This window comes from Antechinus flavipes, chromosome 4, assembly GCF_016432865.1.
Source record: "Antechinus flavipes isolate AdamAnt ecotype Samford, QLD, Australia chromosome 4, AdamAnt_v2, whole genome shotgun sequence".
NCBI lineage: Eukaryota > Metazoa > Chordata > Mammalia > Dasyuromorphia > Dasyuridae > Antechinus > Antechinus flavipes.
In genome coordinates this window covers 343,468,635-343,495,256 of record NC_067401.1, presented here as the reverse complement: position 1 = coordinate 343,495,256, position 26,622 = coordinate 343,468,635, and the positions used below count along the sequence as shown (strand labels likewise).

Here is a 26,622-nt window from a genome sequence, read left to right as displayed (position 1 = left end):
CCCCATTAAATATCTCAATGTCATTGTACAGTGATAAATTACTTTACTAATGTTGGGAAAATTATTCCTGTCTATATGGAGTCAAGCAATGTGTTTGCATTTAGTTTAATCATTTTAAGAGCCTATCTAAATCACAAGTAAAAATCATAATGGTCAGCTTAATAATGTTGCCTAATATCCATATGGAGCTTCATTATATGTTTTTCAGTATGCTTTGAAGAAGCGTACATATTTTTATTATGCCATGATTTATTTTGTAGAATGATTTCTGTACCTTCTGAAGGTAATAAGGATTTAACATTTTACTCATTTAAGTTGTGTCATGTATATTCTTGGAACAGATTGAGGAAATGAATTAGGAACAACTGGATGGTAATGCTATATGTATTTAGTGGTAACTGTTTAACAACTGGCTCTCCAAGATGCTCCCCAATCCCAATACAAATAATGTGTACACACACACAAACACACCTGAAAGACCTTTAAATTATTAACAATTTCTCCACTGTCTCCAATTAAAAGTCTAGAGAATGAATCAAATTTTGTTCTATAGTGTTTAATGATTTCCAGATGTAACACTACAAATGAAAATTCATTCTTTAGAGTTGGGAAGAAATGGTTTCAACAGAAGCCTTTTTTAAGGCATTTCAGAAATAATGTACTCAGATAATTTTGTATTTCAGTCCAAGAAAAAAAAAACACAGAAAAGTCATCAGAGGCTTGAGTTGTCAAATAGCAGGAAAGTTAATAAATAAATGGATTCATTGGGGGGGGCAATTAATGCTCAAAATAAGTAGCAGAAACTTAGTTGAAGTAATAATTGACATCCAAATTATAACGAATGGTTATAAATGATAGTAAGTTATTAACTGAAGGGATCTTAGAGATAATTTTGTCTGATGATCTTATTTTACAAAGAAGGAAATTAAGGTAGATATTTCTCAAAATGTCTTCTATTTGCATAACAATAACCCCCCAAATCCTCAATTTATTTTTCAAGGCTATGAAATATGCTACTCCCTTTTAGCCCTCTGCCCAACCTTTCTTTTTTATCTTCTTCCTCACATATACCCCATGATCATGTAAAATAAGATAATTAAACTTTGACAAGGCCTATACTTTCCTGACACATCAAGGTTTTATTCTTTCAACTCTCTCTTTCTGAAAAGTCCTTCATCCATATCATCAATTGTCAAAAGCCTACCTAAAAGGTCCAATTTACATGTTATTTTCCCCAAATCCTAAATTTTGCAGTTTGCATGCCTTTGCATGCCCTATAATATTTCCTTCAAGTCATCTCAATTCTACTTTCTAACATCAATTCCTCCAACACAGTTAAAAAAAAATCTTATGTAGTATTACATGCTGATAGATATTATGGTTATTTGTGAACTTATTTTAATCTACTAAGTTGTAAAATCCTTGATGCCAATGTTGTCTTATTCATTTTTGTATTCTTGGTAGAATCTTGCATAATTCTTTATTTTTCATATCTTACAGTAATACTCATTGAATAAAATATAAGGCCAATAAAAGTTGATGAATTGATATCAAAATAGTTGAATTCATGATGAAATACCAAATTGTACCTAGGAATGGCTTATGCAGTAATCAGGATATTTTGAGGCTTAGATTTTCAGAATGAACCTAATTCATTCATTGTTTAAATAATTGTATACATAAATATGTGTGTATATGTACACAATAAAAGAAGAGGACATGAATATTGCATGAATGTATATATTAATTATGTTTTATATCTTTATTTGAACTATTTGACATTGGTGCTATTGATACATGATGATGTCTATCTGAGATAGACAAAAAAAATCTCAGCTCAAATGAAATCCTCTGTAGCATTTGTCATGCAATATCAAACTTTTTAGGATTAGAAATGTCACAATATTGAGACAAATATTTCTAATACTTTCCTAAGCTCTATAAAGATCATGATAAAAATCCATCCTTTCCATTTTTTCTCAGAATAAAATCCTCAGTTTTTGTAATTCATGCAAATGACTTTTATGAAAAACTCTTTTAAAAGTGTTCTACTTTGATAAATTCCATAATATATTTTCGTGCATACATATATATATGCATACACACATTTTATATATATATATATATATGTATGTACATGCACACATATATACATACACTCACAATGATGAGAACAATTGGTCAGTTCTATACAACTAAAGCAAAATTAACTGAGATAATGTAAATTCACATTTTGGTCCTTCAACTACCTGAGATAGATAATTAATTCTTTAATTCTTGGCTATTTATATTGTCCAAGTTAAATTAATAATGATATAGTTTCTCCACTCTATTGACTACAGAATCACTTTCTTAGAAGCCATGTGTATTCAATCACAAATATTTCTTAAGTATCTACAATTGCAAGCCACTATATTATGGCCAGGGAATACAAAGTTAAAAATATTATCCAAGTCTAGTCATTGAGGTATTTACAATCTATTTGTGTGTATGAGTGTGTGAGTGTTTGTCTGTGTGTGTGTGTGTGTGTCTGTGTGTGTGTGTGTGTGTGTGTGTGTAAGTGTAAGGGGAGATAAGTACATGAATAATTGAGAGAATATAGTTGCTTTATTTATCTCTAAATGAACTGTAGTTATAGGCTTTGTCTCTTACTGCTTTTATTCCTTTCACAAATGATTGCTAGTATTCTTTTTAGATTAATTAATAATGATTATTATCACAAGTAGAAGAAATATATGGTAATTTATTTTAATCTTTAATCTTCAAAATATAACTGGAAAATTAGGGCTCTTAATAAACAAATTTAGAAAGTGCATTCTTATTTTCATAATATATCTCTAGTTCCTCTGTCTATAGTTAAGCTGACAAATCTTTTGGGAAAAAAATCACAGAATTGATGACCTTTTCTTGGGATATTCATATATGAAAATTATATTCTAGTGGGTTAATTGTTGTCATTAGCTAAGATGTGTCTGGACCTATGTCAATATTTAAAATGATTGTGCTTTCTTCTGATATGATAGCTAGATATTTTCTAGACAAATGAAGCATTTTCTAGAAGACATTATTTTGTCTGATCATTATGCTATTAAGCTTCACTTTCATAAAATTTAAAATTTAAAGATAAATTTCTAATGTTAAACATTAGATTCTGCTGTCAAGTCAGAGACTGAAATGTTTATATATCTTTAAAATAGTCTTCTTGCCTGTATTGATATGGTACCAGATCAGTTTTTCTCAACTGCTATTCTATAGACGAATGTAGACCAGCAGCACCATCATTAATTTTTTTATTAATCTGTAAAACTTTTACTACTCTAAGAACTTGAATGAACTTAAAAAGTTGAGTCATCCTCCACTTGTTCCCTGTTCTTTTTAAAGACTAGTTTTCTCCCAACTCTGGATTTCTCTTCTCTCTAGCTTATAGCCTCTACACCTTGTCTTCTAATAACCCTGAGGTTATGGATGATGGCATGGATTTATGTTAGTGAATTGTGTGAAAGTAGTTTGGATCAAGCAACCCTAAGCTGATAGTATTTTTGTGATGTTTCTTCTCTGAACATATGTTCTTTATTTTTGTGCAGGAGATGTGGTACGTTTTTATTAAGTACTTCAAGAATAAGGAGTATCATGATTCACTTTTTGACTTATGGTTTGTAATCACTTTGAGGACAGGAGGGGTATCTTTTATTTTGTTTCTTAAAAACATAACATTATGTTTGTTTAATTAAGATCTTTGAAAAAAGAGTAGAAAGAAACTTTTGGACTGGAAAGGACTTTAATGATCATCTAGCACAATCTTCTCTCTCTTATTTTATAGTGGGGAAACTGAGACCTGCAGATAGGAAATGATAAGAACACTATCACAGTGGGAATTTATGACAAAGTTGGGATGATAGTCCAGGTCTTTTGATTCTGAGTCTAGTGTTTTTTCTACCACATTCATTTTGGTCATTATGCATAATGTTGAGAATTTGAACACATATTAAAAAGGATACTACCACATTTCATCTTCACAATCAGTTGAGCTATATTTGTTCCTTTTATTTTCTTTTTCTCAGAAGAATTCATTCTAGTTACCCACAAACCAGATGAGATATTAAGTCATTCTACATTATTTACACAATTAAAAATACTACTAAAAACCAACATTTCATCAAAAGAAAGAAATACATAAGTTACTTGTATTTTACTGAAAGAGATGTTATTTATTTATTCATTATTATTATTTTGGGGCATATAACACTTCTACCACTCATTATCCTAGAGCTGGATAAGCATCAGTAAAACCTCTAAAGCTACATCTGCACACTCCCTTAATCATAGAGTCTGTATTTTTATTGTATTTACCTCTCAAAGTGCTGATTTTATCTCTCTTGCATAACAACACTGTTGTGTGCTGCTGTTTTCTTATTGATTTATATACAGTGTTCTGTGATATTTCTTGTAATTAATTATTAACATGTAAATATATAATGTTTATTTTCAAAATTTATATTCCATTTCTTACTACTGTCAGTTAGTTGTTTAATCCTATAAAATGTAATATTTAATCAAAACACTTGTAAACCTGTTCCCTTAAGTGTCAGTTGAATAAAGCAAAAACATGTACTCTTGCAATTAAGCTTCATTGTTGTTGAAAGTTTTTGTTTGGGGTTATCTTCCAAACAACTATGTAGGGTATGTATGGGAGAATAGAGTTCAATATCACTTTTTCAGCAAATTGTATACTCCTCTTGCTAGGCAGCAAACATTCTAAAGTGATTCTGAGTAAAACAGACTTATCCAATTGACACTTTCATCCTCACAAACTAGAAAAAAGTTAACTTAGCTGTTCACAGAGATTTCCTTTTCTGTGGATTTTATCTTTAGAATTTAAAGGATGTGTGTAGAGAGAAAGGGGTGTTGAAAAAAGACCAGAGAGCCTCAAAAAAGAGGAAGATTTCATATTTGGGATGAAAGAATTTCCTATATATTCAGTCAACTGCTTTAAAATTTTCTCTGTTCAAGTTCCTGTGATGTTTAAATGTATATAATTTCTTTCTACATCATCCCTACTTGTTGATCCTCATTGGTAATTCTATCATTTGGACAATAGTGTATAGAAAATGAACTGAGAATGGTATTAGCAACCTAAGAGCAGTTCGGTGATAGCATACCAAACAATTATGTGCCTTTGTGCTAGTTACTTAGTCTCTCTGTGCCTCAATTTCATCAATTGTAAAATTCTAATGTCCTGTCCAAATCTAAAATCTTAAAATTCTATTCTCTTTCTTTGATTTAATTATTAAACATTTTTCTTTTCTATCTGTAACTTGCATTTTTCACTAATGGAGATGTTAATAGTTTCTTGGTTCTTATTGTTGATATGAAATTTTACTTTATATGCAAAATTATTAGAATTATTTTAACTTTTAAAAAATGGATTCTCCTCTCATTTCTTTTAATCATTCTATCTGTTGTTTGTATTACTTTCAATAGATGGTGCTCTTTTCTTGAAGACATTACTGCCATCTTATTCCTCTTTAAAAGATCAGAGAAATTAATTTTGTGCTTAGCAAATCATTAATTTTAAAATGTGCTATATAAGCAGAGAAAGAACTATTATGGGTAATTTCTGACACTGTGGGCATGATAATGTTCTTTAATCACTTTTAGGTGATTAGAGACCCTCACTGAGACATATTATCATGTGTTAAAAACATTAGAGCAAATATTAGAAATTAATCTTAAATGTCATACTCAATACCAATACATACATGTAATATGGTAGAAACCCTTAAATCAGGAATTGGTATTCCAATGTTAATTTGAAAGAAATAGTTAACATTAAATCTTTGCAAATGGTAAAATATTTTCATCATAAGGTGCTTCTTTTATCACTCCTCCCACTGACAGCACAATCTAAACAATGAATATACACATACATAAGATATGGACTACTCTCCCAGTAAATCTGGAGTTTCTCTCTTTGAAGAGGAAGTTGATAAGACATTATCTTAAGATGAGATTGAACAAATGCACTTAATTTTAAATGTGTAGTTTGGACTTTTCTCCCTAGAAACTGTTTCTGGCAGTTTAAGAAGCAGAAATTTGGCACTCATCTGTTACTTCTAAAAGATTTCACCTCTTTCAGAAACTCAAATAAAACAAACATTTTTTAATCATACCATTGAAATCTACACAATATTTCTTTATGGCATGAGACTTTCATGCAGACTTTTCCAGTATACCTGCAGCTGCTAGCTGCCTATTCCTCCAGAATCAATAATGTTCACATCACTCTAGCATGCATGACCACAACAGAAATACATATTTGAGATAAAGCTCTCTAAGACAAACTTTAATACCTTGTCTTCCATTGGTTTTAAGGGATGAGGTGCTATGGGTCACAATGGAAGGTTGAGAACAAAATGGAATGTTGTGAGAGATGGCCATAGGAAAAATGATAACGATACATCTTATAGGATCACACTTTGAAAGTCTAAACCTCTCCTACTCTCCAATTTAGGAAGAACAACTAGAATTCAACTACTTTATCTTCAAGTCACTTTTCTCTCAGCTCAACAGCAACTCTTTCTGCTCTCATAGGACTCTGAGGGAGAAGACATAATTTTGGGCTATGCTTTTCAATCACTGCTTATCCTTTGCCAGCACACCTTCGACTTTCACTATATTTTGGTTCTCATATTATTAGGCAGAGAAAAGTGAGCTTTCCTTTTTATAATTTATCATCTCTCCCCTCCTCCCCCCAACTTGCTTTCTCCTACTTTCCCAGTGTATCTTCTTTCCTACCATCAAACTTACTTACCTTTACCTCCCCTCTTCCCCCTCCCCCCTTTCCGCCCCCCAACCTTCCTCTCTACTCTCTCTCCCGTAGACTAATGAGATTGAATGTCTCCAGCGTGCTCCTTTTCCTTCGAGGCCAGTGAACCCATCCCTTGGGCCAGTGACTGCCTTCTTACCTGATAATCACATACATGACCAGGAAGTTTCCAAAAAGCCCCACTACACACACGATTGAATAAAGGGCCATGATGGTGATGGCGGTGACCATGGAAGGACTTCCAGTCGGTGGACACAGGCTGCTGCCGCCGTCCCCCGACTCGGTGCGGTTGGGACCGCTGCACGGGTCGGACAGGTTACCATCCAAGCGGGACAAGTTCATCCATGCAGCGGATGGCGGTGTTGGGGAGCAACTGGAGGTGAGAGAGAGTGGGTCAGAGCAGCCACTGGAGTTGGCTGGAAAGGTACCGCTGTCCATAGTTCTGTCGGCGGTTTAGCAGTCCAAGTTCCCGAGGTAAAAGCCGCAGTTCTAGTCTCACCAGGCTGCTATTATCGCCGCCACTGTTCTTGCTGGTCGCTGAGAAACCCGATTGCAGCAGTGAGAAGAGAGCCAAGCCAAAGAAAAGGGGAGCTCTAAACGTCTGACATTGTCTTTTGCTAGTAGCCCCCTCCCATGTCGTGCATACACACTGAGGCGCAGCTCAGGAACGGGGAGAGGGGTTAGGAGGAGTATGAGACTGGGTGAGGAGGAAGTAAAAGGAAAGAGGGTGGATTTTGCGCAAAGCCATCCAAGTAGTCTGTTTCCTCACTAGGCTCTCACATGTGCCTGAATAAGGTTACGTGTGTAAGTAAGCGGGTGGGTAGAGGAGGGAGGGAGAGAGGAGGGAGTAAGGGAAAAGAAAGAGACAGGGAGAGGGAAAGGGAAAAGGAGAGGGAGAGTGGGAGAGGGATAGAAGAGGAAGAAGAAGAGGGGGAGAGAGAAAAAGGGGAAGGGAGGAAGGAAAGAAAGGGAGGGAGGGAGAGAGAAAAAGAGAGAAAGAGAGAGAGAGAAAAAGAGAGAGAGTGAGAGAGAGAGAGAGGGAGAGAGAGAGAGAGAGAGAAAGAAAGAGAGAGAGAGAGAGAGAGAGAGAGAGAGAGAGAGAGAGAGAGAGAGAGAGAGAGAGAAAGGAAAAGGGACTTAGATTATCCCAGTCTGGTGTTTTTCCACTTTTGAATATGGCATGAAAGACATAAAGACATTGCATCACAGTTGCACCCCTAAACCACAACTCTACTCTTGCTATCTATTGCAAGCTGGTGACACTCTGCTCTTCGAGCTTTACTACCTTTTCTCATCTCATTGCTTCCTCTCATATCATGTGAATAGAAAAAAGAACCTACCGTTTAGTGTTTTTAACTTAGACCCAAACCTACTTGAAAAAACAAAAGTCCTTGGATAAACAAAGGAAAAGCCCAGCAAGTTCAGCTGAGGTAATTGTTTCACTCCCCTTTCTCAACTGTTCCTAGGAAATCGACTTAATTTCCTGAATTGCTTTCTTTTCCAGTGTTAAGGGATAGAAACTAATGGTAACAGTTCAAACCATATATAGTTTAGAAGTCATCCAGGAGGGGAGCAAATGTGGAATTGGTTAGAATTAGTATTCTCCAATTGTTATTTGCCAGGTAAAGACCTTCATTTGTCAATTTTTAACCACAAAAGAATATTACAGACTATCAAACCCCAATTGGCTTGTTTGATATAGCATTTGATTTCAATGAGAGATTTCCTGTCTGCATGTAGAATGGTTGTCCAATGGAATTTAAGATTTTCTTTCCTTGAAGAGTTATGGGAATTACCAATAAAGACAAAGCAAAATCAACCACCAGAATAGAGCATAACATAAAGGCAAATTTAACCCCTTACATTCTGAAAGACGTGTAAGAATTGTCTTAAAATTATCTGAGGGTAAACACCTTTATAAGCTAGAAGCATTTTTTTTTTCTTTTTGAGGAGAAACCTTCCATAGACCAAACATGAGGCAAAATAGTGTAGTGCAAATATACCCAGAGAGGAAGTTAGGACATTTGTATTCAAGTCCTAATTCTGTCATTCACTAGCTTTGCTAGTTTTTCTCTTCTCTTATTTATATCAGAGACCGCTCATAACGCTTGTAAGTCTGAAATTTTTGTGTGTTGCTAAAAGCATCATTCTATAATAGTGTAATATAAAAATCTCACAGGAAGGAAAGATTAAAAAGCAAAATACTGCAGGGAACATTTCAAGATTATCTAGGCTAGACAACTGCTTTTAGGGAGAAAGTAACCATTGCTCCCATTTTGCAGAGTGAATTGTTTCTGGGATATCTTCCCCCTTCCTTTAAGTCAATACCTAATCATATTTACTTTGGGGAAGACATTTATAAATCAACTTGTGTGCATTTGTTTTTAAATCAGGAGACCAATCCAGAAACAATCTTAATTTCCTGAATTCTTCCTCTGTTCAAGAGGAAAAATAAATTTAAAGTAATTTGTTATTGATAGATACTTAACTGAATTTTAAGAGAAAAGAATTGCCTAGAAGTTGGTAAATTCAATTTTTAAATTATGTGCTTTGGAAAAAGGAAACTGTTAGCTGTTTGATACAATAAGGTTAGGTTATTTCTACCATTCACACATGATTTATTTATATTAACATGTCCAAGTTACATTTTATTTTAGACTACAAAATTCATATGAAATAATTTGTTAGAAAGAAGCCTGAAAACTAGTGAAAAAAACCATGCTTTATAATGACTTGTATTGAAAGAAATGTGTCAATGGAATTTTAAAAATTTTACTGTCATATTTTTATTTTGCATTGTCATAAGAATTATCTTACCATTTAATAATATCCTGAAGTCTTTGAGGTTATGTGAGTCTGGGATACTTTTTGTATAATCTAGGAATGACCATTTGACCTCTCATCTAAAATTGCTATCATAAAGCAAATCAGCTGTCACTAGTCATTCAAAAAACTATTTGTCTGTATGGTCTGTATAAAAATCTAAACAGTACCTAGAATGGGGATATGAACTTTGTATGGAAAAAGTATGCTAGTGATAAAGTTTCCTATCATACGCACTTATTTGGTCTTTTATCTTTATCCTTCTATATATTTCCAATGTACTGCTTTTTGTGTTTGAGAATTTCTATTAATAGTCCATGGAGCTTTCTAAGGAGGAGGTTCATTATAAACTGAATATAAATGAATAACAACTTACATTTATTTAGCACTTTAAGACTGCAAAGTGTTTCACTAATATTTGCATCTCACAATAACTCTGGGAATTTTCAAAATCTCTTCTGACTATTCTAATCATACTGTCCTTTCCTTCCCCTCCATGTCTTTCCCTTTTGTTTATCTTGTCTTCCCTTTTTTTTTCTTTCACTTTCCTCCCTTGTCTTTCTCTCCTCTGTTTTCCCCTATCTTCTTCTATCCTCTCTTCTCCTTTCCTTTCCTCTCCTCCTCCTTTAGCTACTTTTAATTTATCCCAGATCTTTGCAATTTAAAACTAGTGCTATGGGAAGAAGTAAACTGGTGACCATGATCCTAGGATTGATGTCAAAAGTGCTTCCATCCTATATAATAATTCATTCAAGACAATACATCTGGCCATAGTGTTAAGGAAAGCTTTGGGGAAAAAAAACAATTTGAAATATTCAGATATTTTTGATTGTGATTCTTTTGAATATTCTGAATATAAGTAGCTTGTACTTCTTTCTACTCCCATAGACCAAGTTATGCATGTACCATGTGTGTGGCCTGTAATAGAAGTTATTATTATTATTATTATTTTTTTTGATGTACTCAAACATTCAAATGGATCTGGGATATCATTAATTTGGGTGTTTTGTCCAATGATCTAAGAAAAAAAGCAATTAATTTCTATCTTGTGTGACTGTTATCTATAGCCTATAAATAGTTTACCACAAGTCATTTTATCCAATATTACAGATACCTTCTCTACTCTTTTCTAGGATCTATAGGGAATTAGTGGACCCATCTTACTATCTTGTCATCCCTTGCACTTGCCATGTTACTATGAAGTCTTTTCTTTATTTTACATAATTCCATGGCATCATATTTTATTTTTGTTTTTCTTAAGAATTTCTTGTTCAGTAGAAATCATAGACTTCACCATATATCACCCACCATGAATTTTTTCCATTGACATTTGTGATATGTTTAACTTTTGTTTCTTGGAGGCATTCTATTTTTCTCTTTTAACTGCTTCTGACTCTCTAGACTTTGTCATTATGACTTAGCTAAATTCATACCCTGGAACAATACTCAGGGTCTTGGGCTGTGCTACTCTAGGACATCCCTCCACTTCTCCTGACTCCTCCTGTAGAATCTTTGTTTTGGGGAGATGCCCACTCAGACAAACCATCCTTCATAGTCTCCTATCTTTACTTCTGAGTCTCTGAATATCACAATCATCCTACACTTTCCCACTTCTTAGCTCCATTTTATGTGTGTTTAACCATGTTTAAATGTAAACTATATGAAAGTAGGGACTGTCTTTCTTTTTTGATTTTTATTAGTATCTCCAGTGCTTAAAGAAATAATACCCAACACCTGACATATAGTAAGCACTTAATAATTTCTAGTTGCCTTCCTATCTTTCTGTTCCAGTGCTTAAAGAAATAATACCCAACACCTGACATATAGTAAGCACTTAATAATTTCTAGTTGCCTTCCTATCTTTCTGTTCCAGGTCTAATTGTCATATGACAGCATTAATAAAGTGTTCATATTAAAAAAAATGGGCCTTGGCTTTTGTTGAAAGCTTAAGGTCAGTAAAAGTACTTTGTAGTTTTTGAAAATTAATCCAAGCTTCTCTTTTCCTTTCAACTCTAGGATTATCATAAGGTTTATTTAGTGATTCTTTCAGATATTTGTTGAGTAAAACTCACAAGATTTCCATTCAGATGCATGTTGTAATCTGAGACATTGACATCCTTCATTCATTTGGTCTTCCATATGCATAGATAAGCCAATTTTTTTTTTATTACAAATCTCCAAGAAATTTTGCCACGTATTAGGACTTGATGTAATCGACACAATGTTTTCTGCAAAGAAGAGAAACCAGAAGATGTCATAATTCAGATCTAGAAGGAAATCTTTTTTTTTTATAATGTGTGAGCTGCACCAAATCTTCTTCATCAGTATCAAATGCTTTCAGAGAACTGATATTTCTTAGGTTTATACTTTGCCTGATGTTTACTATCAGAATTATTGGGTAGGTTTATTTCCAGTGTTACATCTTCCAAGGAATCCCAAATGATCTTGATCTATGGATGGAGTAATTTTTAGTAAATGTCTTTATTGTTTTTTCTTTAAAGATATTTCATTTTAGGGATACTTGTGTTTTTTGGGGTGAATCATATCTATAAGTTAATTTAGTAATTGCTTAGATGTGAGTTATCATCATTATAAAAATGATGATATTTATTATTACTCTTCACTCAGAAGATTGTATGACACTGTGGAAAGGATACCAGCTCTAGTGTCTGAGGACATAATTCAAATTCTAAAGTTATCTATTACTTCTTGATTTTACAATAGCTACTTAACCTCCCTGGTACTCTGTGATGGGCTGAAGCTCGAGTTGATGCACTGAGGTCCCAAGCATGTGAGGCTAAATATTAATTGGACCATACTCTATTAATATATATGCTTGGAGAAAGAATGGCCCCCGCCCACTCATTGTGCAAGTCTTGATGTGTTGTATAGGAAATGACGATTTTGGTGGGTAAAGGCAGAGGGGCAGATAGAGAGGCAGAAGAGACTGCTGGCTGGTTCCTGTTGCAGCTGCTCACATTGCTAATCCCCTTTCACTTCAAAAAGAATAAAGATTGAAGATTTTCCCTTAACCTGAATTCCTGACTCCGGCTGATTTTAAAACACGAGGCCATCACAGTTCTCAGTTTCCTAATCTGTAAAATAATGAAGAGGGTTATATGGAATGTTCAAGGAAGACTTAACAGCCTTGATGTGAGGGCTTATCAAACTCTTTTCAGAGTTTCTCATCCTTGTTCAGGATGCGCCAATCACTCTGCTCTCACCTGTGACTCCAAGAAGTGGCAGCATATGCAGGGGCTGCACACAGAAAACCATCTCAGCTGATCATCTATTTTAATTTGAGGGTAACTGATGGACCTCAAACTTGTCAGTGAATTAGGAAGATCTCTACTCAAAGCATGTGAAGACTTCTAGTGAAATGGGCGAAGGCAGTAGAAGCAAATGATATCGAATGCTTAGAACTACATCAGATATTGAAGATGGCAGCGTATTCAAGAGAATCCAAGGCCATTGCTAGTCATTTTGACTTTTATTTTACCATTGGACTTTGAGTACTCTGCAAGAGAGGAGTGGGGCTGACATCTTTCCACAATTTAACATTACTTAAATCCAATTTCTGTGTGAATCAAGACATCACAATACTATTTTATTATGTTATAATTTTTTTTTTTTTACTATTTTACCTACTTTGAAGTCCTGTGGTGCTGGGTGAATGGTGAAATGGTAAATGTGGACACATTTATACAGTTAAAATTCTACACACAAGTGGTCCAGGGAATAGGGTCATCTCAATGGATTGAAATGGCAGCTTTTGTAGAGGACTGTTTTGCTTGCCTCCTGGCATGAAAAAGGAGCTAGGAAAGGTGCCCTAAATTTATTTGCTTCACCTAAACTTGACTTGCTTACAATGTCAAGCAGAGATCCCACTTTACAGTTTAAATACATAAACGTGTGCATTAATTTTTGACAAGATGATTTCATTCAACATTGATACATGGAATGTATACATCATTATGGTCAACATAAAATCAAGTAGACCTGAAAGACAGACAACTTTTGTTGTGAGAGAACTCAATAGCATCCAAATAGCAGTAAGGACATTTTTTCCTGGAATGGCTGCTATGGTGAAATGTGCCATGAAGCTGGTGAAAGTTTTGCAACCAATTCTAATTTTGTCAATAAGCTTGTATATCTCCCAAATAGAGTGAATGAAAGGCTCATGACAAGATAATGCCACTTGCAGGAAATTGCCTCGTCACAATCATCAGTGTTTATGCTCATACCATGACAGACCTTGATGAGGTCAAAGAAAAATTTTGTTTAAAGCTGGAGATTCTCATTATCAATGTGCCAGAAGAGGACAGGTTTGTAATTCTGGGTGACTTTAACAAGAGAGTAGACACAAATTTTCAGATATGACAGGAAATTATTGTGAGGAATGGAGTCAGAAATAGTGACAGCAATAGTCACTACTGAAGACTTGTGTTTCTTATGACCTTTTCATCATCAACACTATATTCCATTTTCCTAAAAACAACAAAACTTTGTGGATGTACTCTTGCAACAAACACTGACAGACTGTATCACTATAAAGGAAAAAAGACAAAGCAAATATTAGAGTGAAAGGCAATGTGTGGTGCAGAGTGCTGAACCAATGATAGACTAATCTCTAAGCTAAATATCTGTATTCAATGAAAGTGGAAATCCCAAAGCAAGATAACTATCAAGAAGCTCAGCATCAATAGAATAAGAGCACTTTTACAATGGGTGAACACTTTATTGTTGACCTTTAGAGGAAGCTGAATCAACACACAGCAATAGTGGAGCAGCTTTCATAGATTTGGTGTATAGCCTTACTTCTGTTCATTTGTTCCATATTGCTTGTAAATATCAGGGTTCGATTGATGGAAATGATGGGGGAAATTCAGAAACTACTTAACAAAAAAATGAGAAATTAACAGGGTAGTTCCTATGTCTTTAAGTTCCAAAGGTGCGTGATTCTTGATTCTGTAAGAAGGCAAATAGAATTCAGTTTTACACTGATAGTGACAGTGTGGGATCTCCTGAATAGTTTGTATTTCATCTCAGTTCTGCACTGTCCTCCTGGTCAATGTATACTGCTAATTCAGGACCATCTTCATGCCAGCTGTCATTTGCTTTCAAGAACTCTGGAAGAGCTGATAGGGAATCTTTCACTCTGGATTTCTAGATCTTCTGAATTTACAAAATTGTCTGCAAGCTTAATGTTCATTTGGGTAGACTCAGGAGAAGGAACATAGAACAGAAAACAGAGGTGGAGGTTCAATCTTGAGAACCAATGTATAGCTGAGGGTATATATCTAAACTTTACAAAAAAATTACTCTTGTATGATGCCACCAGATAGGTCCAAGGAAGAAAGTCAAGGACAGTCATATCCTTTTTAAAGATCCATAGAGTCAATCACTTCCTGTTCAGCAGCCAGTAAGATTACATCATCATTCACAAAACTCCTTTGACTTTCAGGCAGGGAATATTGATCTAAATCTAATTTATGCCAAACTATTCTCCAGGTTTCTCAGAAGTTTTAAAAGAACTTGCTTATTTTCTATGTATATCTTTTGAAAATAAAAAGGTTTAATAAAAAAAATTTACTTACTAAAGAAATTGGTAACATATTGATGTTAGATTGCTTATGGGTTTTGTTTATTCACGTTGTTAAGTTGATCAACTTTTAACTAGCATCAAATAGTTTCAATGTTAATTGCCTAATAATATACTTTGAGAACTGGTCCTTCTAGGATCACTTCATTCCTCCTCTACCTCCCCAAATTATTTCCCTCAAGATTCTAAAACTTTTGTTTCTCCAGATTAATCTTTTCTCCAATTTTATAAAATAAACCCATTATTTTGATGGATAGACATTATATTTGTACATTAATGTATACAGTAACATCCTATTTATTGTAATGGCATGACATAACTAAATAATAAATTTCCAATTATTTGCCTTTTATTTTTTGTTTATTTTTTCTTTATGTTTATTTTATTTGTTTATTTGTCTTAGTGTGTCTTGGTAGGTTAACTCCTGGGTGTTCTGTATATTTTATAGTCATTTCAAGTGGAACAATCATTATTTGGTGCCCAGATAAAGCTAAGAAAGCCTTCATTTTTTTTCAAAACCAGGTGTTATTATAAACTAATAACTCATTTTCTTATGTAGTTCATAAAATGACTCAGAAATAAACTCTAAGTTGAAGTAGCAGAAATGTTTAATGTAACAACTGCATTTGAATCAACAAATAACCTTTACATTGTCTTTAAAGCACATTAATCATTGAGATGTTTCAGTTTCAATGTGTTTACTTTTTTAAAAATTTCATTAAAATTAAATTTAAACAAACTTTACAATGAAGTGACTGTTCAGAGCACTCTCAGGGCTGTGGGAGATAGACGTTAGACAAAACATAGTCCTCCATAGAAGTCTACCTTGATAACTTGTGATAGCTTGGAGATGACCTTGAACTCTTGATGGCTTTCTAAATAGAGCAAAAGTTATTGAAGAGTCTGCCCTTTTGAAATGGCTTCAGTTATGGCCCTCAATGAGGATGGTAGAAATACCTTGGTAAAATGGATTAGACAGAAGGAATGAAAGAAAGTAATGCTTTGTGGACTGAACTAAAGCTCAAGTCTTTATATAAAGATTATTCAAGGAAACATTTTGAAGACTAGACAAGACAAGCAACTGAATAAATATAAAAATCCTCTTTTGACAATAATTTGACAATTATTAATGTGGATTTACTTCCTGACCACCAATTTATTAAGCAAAGTCTAAAATTTGTACAAAAGAGGATAAATAATACAAATGAGAAAAATATATAACATGTAGTTTATATAAACTCCATTCTGATTCACTATATATATTATTGAGGATGAAAAAATTGAATAGTCACAGACTTAAATGATGGCATATAGTAATGTAACTTATGCAAACAAATATAAATCATTTGACTTGCTTTAAATAAAACAATCCTTCAAAAGGTGGCAGAAATAGGAAGAGAAAGTTTAGTGCTCTCTCACTAACAAAAAGAATCAGGAGAAAGTGATCATTCCCTCCCAGAGGGATTCTAAGAGGAGAGGAAAGTAGGATATACTCTGACATGTTCCCTAGATTTGGGGAAAATTTGAAATTTCAAAGATTTAGAGGAAGATTGTGTCAGAAAAGTCTCAACATAAAGAATGGGAAACTCTCCAGAATAAACTTTAGAAGATACAAATGAAAAAAATTCTAGTGAGTGGGAAAAATATGAATTTTCGGAATAGATATATAGATACATGAGAATTCATTAACCCGCTTAATTTTTAAAAAGACTATATAAATATATAAAGTGTTAAAATGCCAATTAATTCCAACATTGAAAATTTAATTTCTAAAAAATGAGGAAAAATGAATGCAACAAAATTCCTTCTATGAGCAAAATATGGTCCCGAAAGATAGAGAAACCAATATCTTTAATGAATATTGATGCAAAATATTGACATAAATATAAATAATGAAGCTACAATCATGTTAACAAGAATAATAAAAATTAAATAATTATATCAATGAATACAGAAAATGAAAAATACAAAATTTATTCATGCTAACAAACTTTAAATATCATAGGAATAAATGTATCTTTTATTAATGTGGTAGTTATTTAAAACCAGAATTAGCAGAGAAAAATTAGAAGCCTTTCCAATAAGTGGGGAATCAAACCTATTTTTTTGTTTACCACAATCATTTTATATAGAATTTTATCCCAGAAACACTATAGCAATAAAATAAAAAGTATATTGAGGAAGTAAGAATAAGCAAAGAGGTAAAAGGTAATCTCTTTTTGCAGACAATACCATGACTTAGAAAAGTCTAGAGATCCACCTGAAAAATTAAATGAAATATCCAAGAACTTCAATTGAATAGTTTAAAAAAAAAGGTGAGGAAACTGAGGCTGAGTGGTTAATTGATTTGCTCATAAATACACAGTAGTTGTCTGAGGCAGGATTTTAATTCAGATCTTCCTAATCCTAAACTCAGTATTACATTTACTATACAAATGAACTGCTGATAACACAAAACATTATTTAAGTAAAGAAAGAATTAAATAATTTGAAAGACTTTAATTGGTCATAATTGGGGTATGTAAATCAAATAAAAATTATGCTGTTAACTAAACTGATTTACAGATTAAGTGCCATATCAAACTACCAAAATGTCTTATTGTAGAACAAGAAAACAATAGAAAAATTCATATGGAAAAATAATAGATTGAGAATCTTGGGAGAAGACCAAGAAGCATCAGAGGTAAAACAGTACTTGAAAGAAGTGTTTATTAAAACCAATTGATACTAGATTAAAAAATAGAAAAGTTATTTAGTGGAACAGATTAAATACACAAGATCCATAAGGGGAAGTGCCCTTATATAGCATTTACAAGCATTGTGCATATCTATAGGGCACAGTGCTAGTCTACACTGAAATCTTGAAATCAGGAAGACTCACCTTCCTGAATTAAAATTTGGCCTCAGAAACTTGCTAACTATGTGACTCTGAGCAAGTAACTTAACCTTTCTTCCTTACTTTGTTCATCTGTAAAAGGAGTTGGAGAAGTAAGATACTCTTGTATCTTTGCCAAGAAAACCTCAAATAGGATCAGGTAGAATTGGTCATGACTAAAACAACTGAAAAAAACAACCAGAAATACTGTGACAATTACTTTATAAATGATATCTCATTTGATCTTTACAAGAATATTGTAAGGTAGGTGCTATTATTATCCCCATTTTACATTTGAGGATACTGTGGCAAACAGAGGTTAGTCAACATAGAATCATATAATTATTAAATATGTCTGAGATTAGAATTAAATTCAGATCTTACTGATTCCAGGTTTAATGCTCTTTCTGCTGCATCCCCTAACTACCTCATAGAAATGATAGAAGGGTTGTCAGGCTACAATAGAAAGGAAGTTTTCAAGACTAAAATTTTAAACACCCAGAATTTGGGAGACTATTCATATGGAGAGTGAAAAGGTGGAGTTGTCTAATACAAAGAAGAAGGAACTTGCCACCCAATCTAGATTTGGAAAAATTGATATTTCTCATTTTGACATATTTGTTTCCAAATATATCAGTCTGCTATCCAATAAGTCTTCCATTTACGCAACCACTGAACTAAAAAAAATTGAAAAATGGAAGACATCTTAATGACCATCAAAAGAAATCATTATAATGTCCTGGAAAAGTGATCACCTTGTTTGTGTTTGAAGATCTAACAGTAGGGGGAATCGCCATAACCTCTGGAAGAAGAACATTCTATTTTGCATGGCGATAATTGTTAAAAGAAGTTTTAATTTGTGACAATCTTAAATTTGCATTTTAGCAACTGTAGATTTTGGTTCTCATTTCTGATGCCAAATTAAAAAAAAGTCTAATACTTCTTCTAAATGCCATTTTCAAGTACTTGAGCACATCTTTTATGTTTCCCCTAAATCTTCTCTTCTTCAGGCTAAACATCTCCAGTTCCTTCAATCAGAAGTCATGTGACAAAAAAATTCAAGACCTTTGCTACTCTGTCTCTCTTCCCCTGGACACTTTCTAGTTAGTCATTTTCTTCCTTAAACTCTGGTACAGTAAAACTGAATGTTAATGCTGCAGTTTAGGTCCATCAAGGACAGAGTATTAAGAAATTATCATTTTCTTATTCCTATAATTTTATATGTCTCAATGAAGTGTAGAATCACATAAGCCTTTTTCTTGACCTCATTAATGTTTGCCTCACATTGAACTTACAGTCCACAAAAATTCTCAGAACAACTGTTCTCTCACCATGACTACCCCTTCTCATACTTGTGAAATTGAATCTTGATTGATTTATTGGAGATGAGACCCTTATCAGGTATATTTGATTTATTTTTTGCCCAAATTGAGTTTCTTCTCTTATCCTAGTTATATTGTATTTGGTGGTTGGGGGGAGGCTTTACAATATTGTATAATGGAAAGATCCATTTACTCTTTTGTGATCTTCTCTATCCTTTATTTGGCAAAGAATTCTTACAGTAGTTTTGTTGTAAAATATAGATTTATTTTCCTACATCAAAAATGTGACATTTATGTTTAGTTTGAATGTTCCTTTGGAATTAATTGTGGTATAGGGTGTAGGGTATTAGTATACATGCAAATCTTTCCTCCCTCTAAATTGTTTTCTAGTTTTTTCCCCCTATCTTTTTAAAGTAATTTATGTTCTTAGGTTCATTGATTATGGGATATTTGTTAGATGGATTGTTTCTTACTTATCTAACTTATTTTGATAGACACAGTATATTTTGTTTTATATCATAACTTGAAGTCTTAAAATACTATTTCTATTTCATTCCCTCTTCCTTCTGCCATATTTTTTCTTGAGTTTCTTAGTCTTGTTCTTTCATATGAATTTATTCTAGCTTTATAAAGTAATCCACTGGAAATGTGTTTATTATAACATTAAATCTATATTTTTATTTAGAGTATTTTTGCAATTGTTATTATTTCTTTAAAAAGTAATTTTGTCATTGTACTTATATGTCTTGAATGTATCTTGGTAGATTGATTTATGATTATTTTGAGTAGAATTTTCTTTTTTTTTCTTATTAACTTCAGAATTTTGGTAAACTGGAAGCAGCAGCAACAGCAGTTTCTGGAGTTCTTAGCCCACAATCCAGCATATTCTGAGGTGGGTACAAGATCCTGTGGCTTTTCTTTTACCTAGTTCTATAGTGCATTTTCAGAATGAAGAGGAATTTTTTTTTCACCCTCCAAGAAACAGAGACCATTGTCATAGTTTCAAGGCAGAGAGGAACCATAACATTTGGGTCTGAAGGAGAGTAGAGACTCTGGGCACAGTTCTAAGGTAGAGAAGAGTGCATGTGGTCACTTACTAGAGAACAAAGAGCTTGGCTACAGTTCTACATAACTGAACAGTGCTATCATTTGTGGCTACAGGGGAAGAGACACCCTTCATGGGTGAAAACCGGAGCAGAAAATGAGGGCAGTGATCACACCTCTTCCCAAATCATACCACCTGAGAAGTGTAATATTCTTCTCTAAAATATAATGTTCTCTGGGACCAGGTTTCTTGGGAGGCTTCTGGAGGCAGCCTTCATTTCAGTTCAGAGTAATCACCCCAAATGCAGGGATTAAAGTCCAAATCTTTTATTTTCTCTTTCAAGTATTGTCTCCTTCCTTGGTTCCAGTTAGCTTTCTTAGAGGCCTATCTCTCTCCTTGATTCCGAGAACTCTTGCTGCTAGTCCTTTGCCTCTGCCAGCTTCAGCCTCTAGCTCCCTCTGAATGTCTCCAGCCAGCACAAAGGTGGAAAATGGAATGAATCTGTCTCCTTCTCCAAGAGTGGGCTTGTCCTTTCTGACTTCTGAATATGCCAGACTGAATCCTGGTTAAGGCTCCTAGCTTATATATGCTCTCTCAAAGGTGTTAATCTTGTAGAACTCTAATAAGTACTAAGTACATTAGTGAACTAGAGAACTGTTAAATACCATGCTAAATTAGATAATTAGTGTCTCTATCAATTTCAGTGACTTAGCACCTTGTAAGAATTCTAACAGAGAAGCACCAAAATTTGCAAGTCCCAGAACTAGTTCTAAAAATAATAGCATAAAAAGCCTAAAATTTGAGGAAATGGCTCTCTAACCTTAGCTGAGCAGAGTTCAAATTTAACATAAAGTTTAAAGTAAAAAAATGCACTAGAAAAATGAGAAAACCATAACAGCAACAAAAAAGAATTTGACCATATAAAACTAATATAATGGAAAGAAAGAATAACAAACAAACTCAGAAAAACAAATGAAAATAACTAAAGTAAATCCTAAAATGGAAAAGCTATTTGGACACAAGTCCAACAAGGATTCTTGGTAGAATGAAAGAAATAAGAATGTTACGGGGGGGAATTGCAGTGTAGGAGGAAGTGAGAGTGATGTTAGGAAATTATGAAGAGAATTAAGAGCTTGGTTTAAAAGAAGGCATAAAAATACAAGGAAAATAATACTTTAAAAACAGAGTTGGCCTAATAGTAAAAGAGGCACAATTCACTGAAGTATAGAATTCCTTAAAAAACAGAATAGGCCAAATGGAAAAGGAAGTACAAATGTTCATTGAAGAAAATAATTCTTTAAAAATTAGAATTGAAGAAGTAGAATCCAATGATCCCATGAGGAAACAAGAAAAAATAAAAAGTCAGAAGAATGAAAAAAATATAAGAAAATGTGAAATTTCTTATCAGAAAAAAACTGATCCCAAAAATAGTTTAAAGAGGGATAATTTAAGGATTATTGGACTACCTAAAAGGGAAAAAAGAGCCTTATCCTCATATTTAAGAAATTATAAAGGAAAACTTCTCTAATTATTGTAGATCCAGAACATAAAATAGAAATTGAAACAATCCAGTGAAAACTCCTGAAAGAGATCTTAAAATGAAAACTCCAAGGTGTATTATGGGCAAATTCCAGAAGTCCTTGGTCAAAATTAAAATATTGTAAGCATGCAGAAAGAAACACTTTAAGTATGATGGAGGCACAGTCAGGAACATACAAGATTTAGCAGCTTCTATGTTAAAGAACCAGAGAACTTAGAATATGATATTCCATAAGGAAAAAGAGCTAGGACTACAATCAAGAATCATCTACCAGCAAAACTGTACAACTTTTCATAAGAAAAGTGGATATTAAAAAAAAAAAAAGAGGACCTTCATAATATTACTGATGAAAAAGAGTAGAGCTGAATAGAAAATTTGACATTAAAACATAAGACTTGGCAGAGCCAAAATAGTGGAGAGCAGACATGCTTCTATCTGAGCTTCTCCAAGCTTCTCTCAAATCAACAGCAGATAAAGCCTCTGACCCAGTTTTGTAGTGATAGAACCCACAAATATTTGGAATACAACAAGTTCAGAAGATACTTTGGAAGAACTTCAGAAAAGATCTGTTTCAATTAGCCAAGGGGAGAGGCTAAGCCCAGACTGTAGTGAAGGGAGCCCGGGACAAGGAGCAACCACACACCGGGGAATCTACTGTGAGGTTCTTTGGCTACTCTGTCCTTATTATAAGTCAATAATTCAGAGATTTCTGTGATACATGGAAAGCAAATACAAAAGGCAAATTGTGAGCCTTTGAACCCGAAAACATGTGGTCATGCCTACCCAGCACTGGAAGTCAGTCAGAAACACTAGTCCCAGGGCAGAGGCTGTAGCTTCTTTGCCTTAAGAGTAGACCTCAACCCTTAAAAAATGAGCAAAAAAGCAAAACGAACTCTGACCATTTACAATTTTTTTTTTTTTTGGAGAGAGGACAGGCCTCAAACCTTGAAGTTCCTAAAGATAAATTAGCTCCCAATGAAACCCCAAAGGGTGATATGAGTTGGTTCCCATTTCACAAGGATCTCTTGGAAGAATTCAAAAAGGGTTTTAAAAGAGAGAAAAAAAAAACAGGGAAAGGAAATGAGATCTTTGCAAGAGGATATGGAAAAGGAAAGACAGAAAATATCTGAAGAAAACTCCTGGAAGTAGATATGATGAAATAGGAAAAGCATATAACTCCCTACAAAATAGATTTGATGAAATGGAAAACGTAAATAAATCCTTACAAAATAGATATGAAAAAGAAACCAATTCATTAAAAAACAGAATTTGTGAAATAGGAAAAAATGCAATGAACAAAACAACTTATTTAAAAATTCTATTGCCCAAATACAAAAGGAACTAAAAAAGGCAACTGAAGAAAATAATTAACTAAAAATTAGAATTGAACAAATGGAAATTAATGACTCAATGAAACATTAAGAATCAGTCAAACAAAATGAAAAAAATGAAAAATTAGGAGAAAATGGAAAATCTTCATTGGAAAAAATAGCTGACCTGGAAAATAGATTGAAGAGAGACTAAATTAAGGATTATTGGACTTCCTGAAAACCAAGATAAAAAAAGAGCCAAATCATTAAGGAAAACTGTCCTAATGTCCTAGAATCAGAAGGTAAAATAGCCATTGAAAGAATTCACCAATCACCTCCTGACACTCCAGAATGAAAACTCCATGGAATATAATATCTAAATTTCAGAATTATTGGATCAAGGAAAAAATGTTGCAAGCAGCCAGAAAGAAACAATTCAAATATTGAGGAGCCATGATCAAGATTATGCAAGACCTAGCAGTTTCCACCTTAAAAGATAGAAGGGCCTGGAATCTGATATTCCTAAAGGAAAAGGAACTTGTATTATAGCCAATAATCAACTAGCCAGCTAAATTGAACATTTTCTTTCAGGGAAGAAGATAGACTTTAATGATACAGGTAAATTGCATTTATTTCTGATGAAAAGACGAGAACAGAACAAAAATTTTACTCTCCAAATATAGAACTCAAGAGAAGCACAAAAAGGTAAAATGGAAAGAATTCTTGAGAACTATATCTCTGTTACAGGTATACTTAGAAAGTGCAGGCAATAGCTGTACCAGATCTAAAATTATATTATAAAGCAGCAGTTACCAAAACCATTTGGTATTGGCTAAGAAATAAACTAGTTGATCAATGGAATAGGTTAGGTTCAAAGAACAAAACAGCCAATAACTTTAATAATCTAGTGTTTGACAAACTCAAAGACCCCAGTTTTTGGGATAAGAACTCATTATTTGACAAAAATTGCTGGGAAAATTGGAAATTAGTATGGCAGAAATTAGGCATTGACCCACACTTAACACCGTACACCAAGATAAGGTCAAAATGGGCTCATGACCTAGGCATAAAGAATGAGATTATAAATAAATTGGAAGAGCATAGGATAGTTTACCTCTCAGACCTGTGGAAGAGGAAGGAATTTATGACCAAAGAAGAACTAGAGATCATTATTGATTACAAAATAGAAAATTTTAATTATATCAAATTGAAAAGTTTTTGTATAAACAAAACTAATGCAGACAAGATTAGAAGGGAAGCAATAAACTAGGAAAACATTTTTACAATTAAAAGTTACTGATAAAGACCTCATTTCCAAAATATATAGAGAATTGATTCTAATTTATAAGAAATCAAGCCATTCTCCAATTGATAAATGGTCAAAGGATATGAACAGACAATTCTCAGATGAAGAAATTGAAACTATTTCTAGTCATATGAAAAGATGCTCCAAGTCATTATTAATCAGGGAAATGCAAATTTAGACAACTCTGGGATACCACTACACACCTGTCTAATTGGCTAGAATGACAGGGAAAGATAATGGGGAATGTTGGAGGAGTTGTGGGGAAACAGGGACACTAATACACTGCTGGTGGAATTGTGAATATATCCAGCCATTCTGGAGAGCAATTTGGAACTATGCTCAAAAAGTTATCAAACTGCATATCCTTTGATCCAGCAGTGCTACTACTGGGCTTATACCCCAAAGAGATACTAAAGAAGGGAAAGGGACCTGTATGTGCCAAAATATTTGTGGCAGCCCTGTTTGTAGTGGCTAGAAACTGGAAAATGAAAGAATGCCCATCAATCGGAGAATGGTTGGGTAAATTGTGGTATGTGAATGTTATGGAATATTATTGTACTGTAGGAAATGACCAGCAGGATGAATACAGAAAGGCTTGGAGAGACTTACATGAACTGATGCTAAGTGAAATGAACAGAACCAGGAGATCATTATATATTTCAACAATACTGTATGAGGATGTATTCTGATGGAAGTGGATTTCTTCGAAAAAGAGAAGATCTAATTCAGTTTAAATTGATCATTGATGGACAGAAGCAGCTACACCCAAAGAAGGAACACTGGGAAATGAATGTAAAATGTTTGCATTTTTGTTTTTCTTCCCAAGTTATTTTTACCTTCTGAATCCAATTCTTCCTGTTCAGTTCTACACACATATATTGTATCTAGGATATACTATGACATATTTAACATGTATAGGACTGCTTGCCATCTAGGGGAGGGGTTGGAGGGAGGGAGGGGAAAAGTCAGAGCAGAAGTGAGTGCAAGGGATAATGTTGTAAAAAATTACCCAGGCATGGATTCTGTCAATAAAAAGTTATAATTATGAAAAAAAAAAGTACAGGCAAAATTTAATTTTATTGTGGTAATATGAAAAACAAACTAGAAGTGAAAAGGGGATTGTACTGGAAAAAGAGGAAAATGAAGGTAAAATGAAGGAAATTACATCTCATAAAGAGGCAAAGGAGACCTATTTTAATTAAGGGAAAGAAGTGCAGGGGATGAACATTGTGTGAATCTTACTCTCATCAGATTTGCCTCAAAAGAGAGAATATCAGCTATATTTGACTTCACAGGGAAACTTCTCTTATCTTATAGAGAAGTGGGAGGGGAAAGGGAAAAGGAAAGGAAGGGAAAATAGAAACAGGAGGGGAAAGGTATAAGAAAGGGGGATGGGCTGTAAATGGGGAGGGCTAATTGAAGGAGGTGGTGATGAGAAGCAAAATATTGAGGAGCAGGAAAAGGGGGGAGGAAAAGAGAAAAGCATGACCAGGTAAATGAGATGGCAGGAAATACAGAATTAGTTATTTTAATTGGGAATGGGAATGGGATGAACTCTCCCATAAAATGGAAGCAGATAGCAGATTAGATTAAAAATCAGAATCCTATAATGTGTTGTTTACAAGAAGCACATTTAAAGCACAGTCATACATTTAGTGTAAAGGTAAAAGACTGGAGCAGAATCTATTATGCTTCAAGTGAAGTAAAAAAAAAAAAACATGGATAGCAATCCTGATTTCAGATCAGCAAAAGCAAAAAATAGATCTAATTAAAAGAGATAAGGAAGGAAATTATATCTTCCTAAAGGGTACCATAGATACTGAAGCAATAACAATCCTAAACATATGTACATCAAATGGTGTAGCATCCAAATTCCTAGAGAAGTTAAGAGAGTTGTGAGAAGAAATAGATAGCAAAACTATAATAGTGGAAGTTGTCAACCTTGGCCTCTCAGAACTAGATAAATCAAACTG

General features: G+C 33.7%; 1 protein-coding gene across 2 annotated transcripts in view; it reads right to left on the bottom strand.

Annotated features, from left to right (window-relative positions):
- Positions 1-26,622, bottom strand: part of OPRM1 (opioid receptor mu 1) — a 180,327-nt gene that overhangs the window by 47,027 nt on the left and 106,678 nt on the right. Inside the window, exon 2 of one of the 2 annotated variants that reach the window (XM_051997981.1) lies at positions 11,722-11,877. In XM_051997981.1, the coding sequence (XP_051853941.1) occupies positions 11,722-11,732 (11 nt within the window). In that variant the 5' untranslated portion in view covers positions 11,733-11,877. Of the gene's footprint in view, positions 1-6,965; positions 7,747-11,721; positions 11,878-26,622 lie in introns of those variants that run through there. The other variant, XM_051997980.1, reaches the window with a different exon arrangement.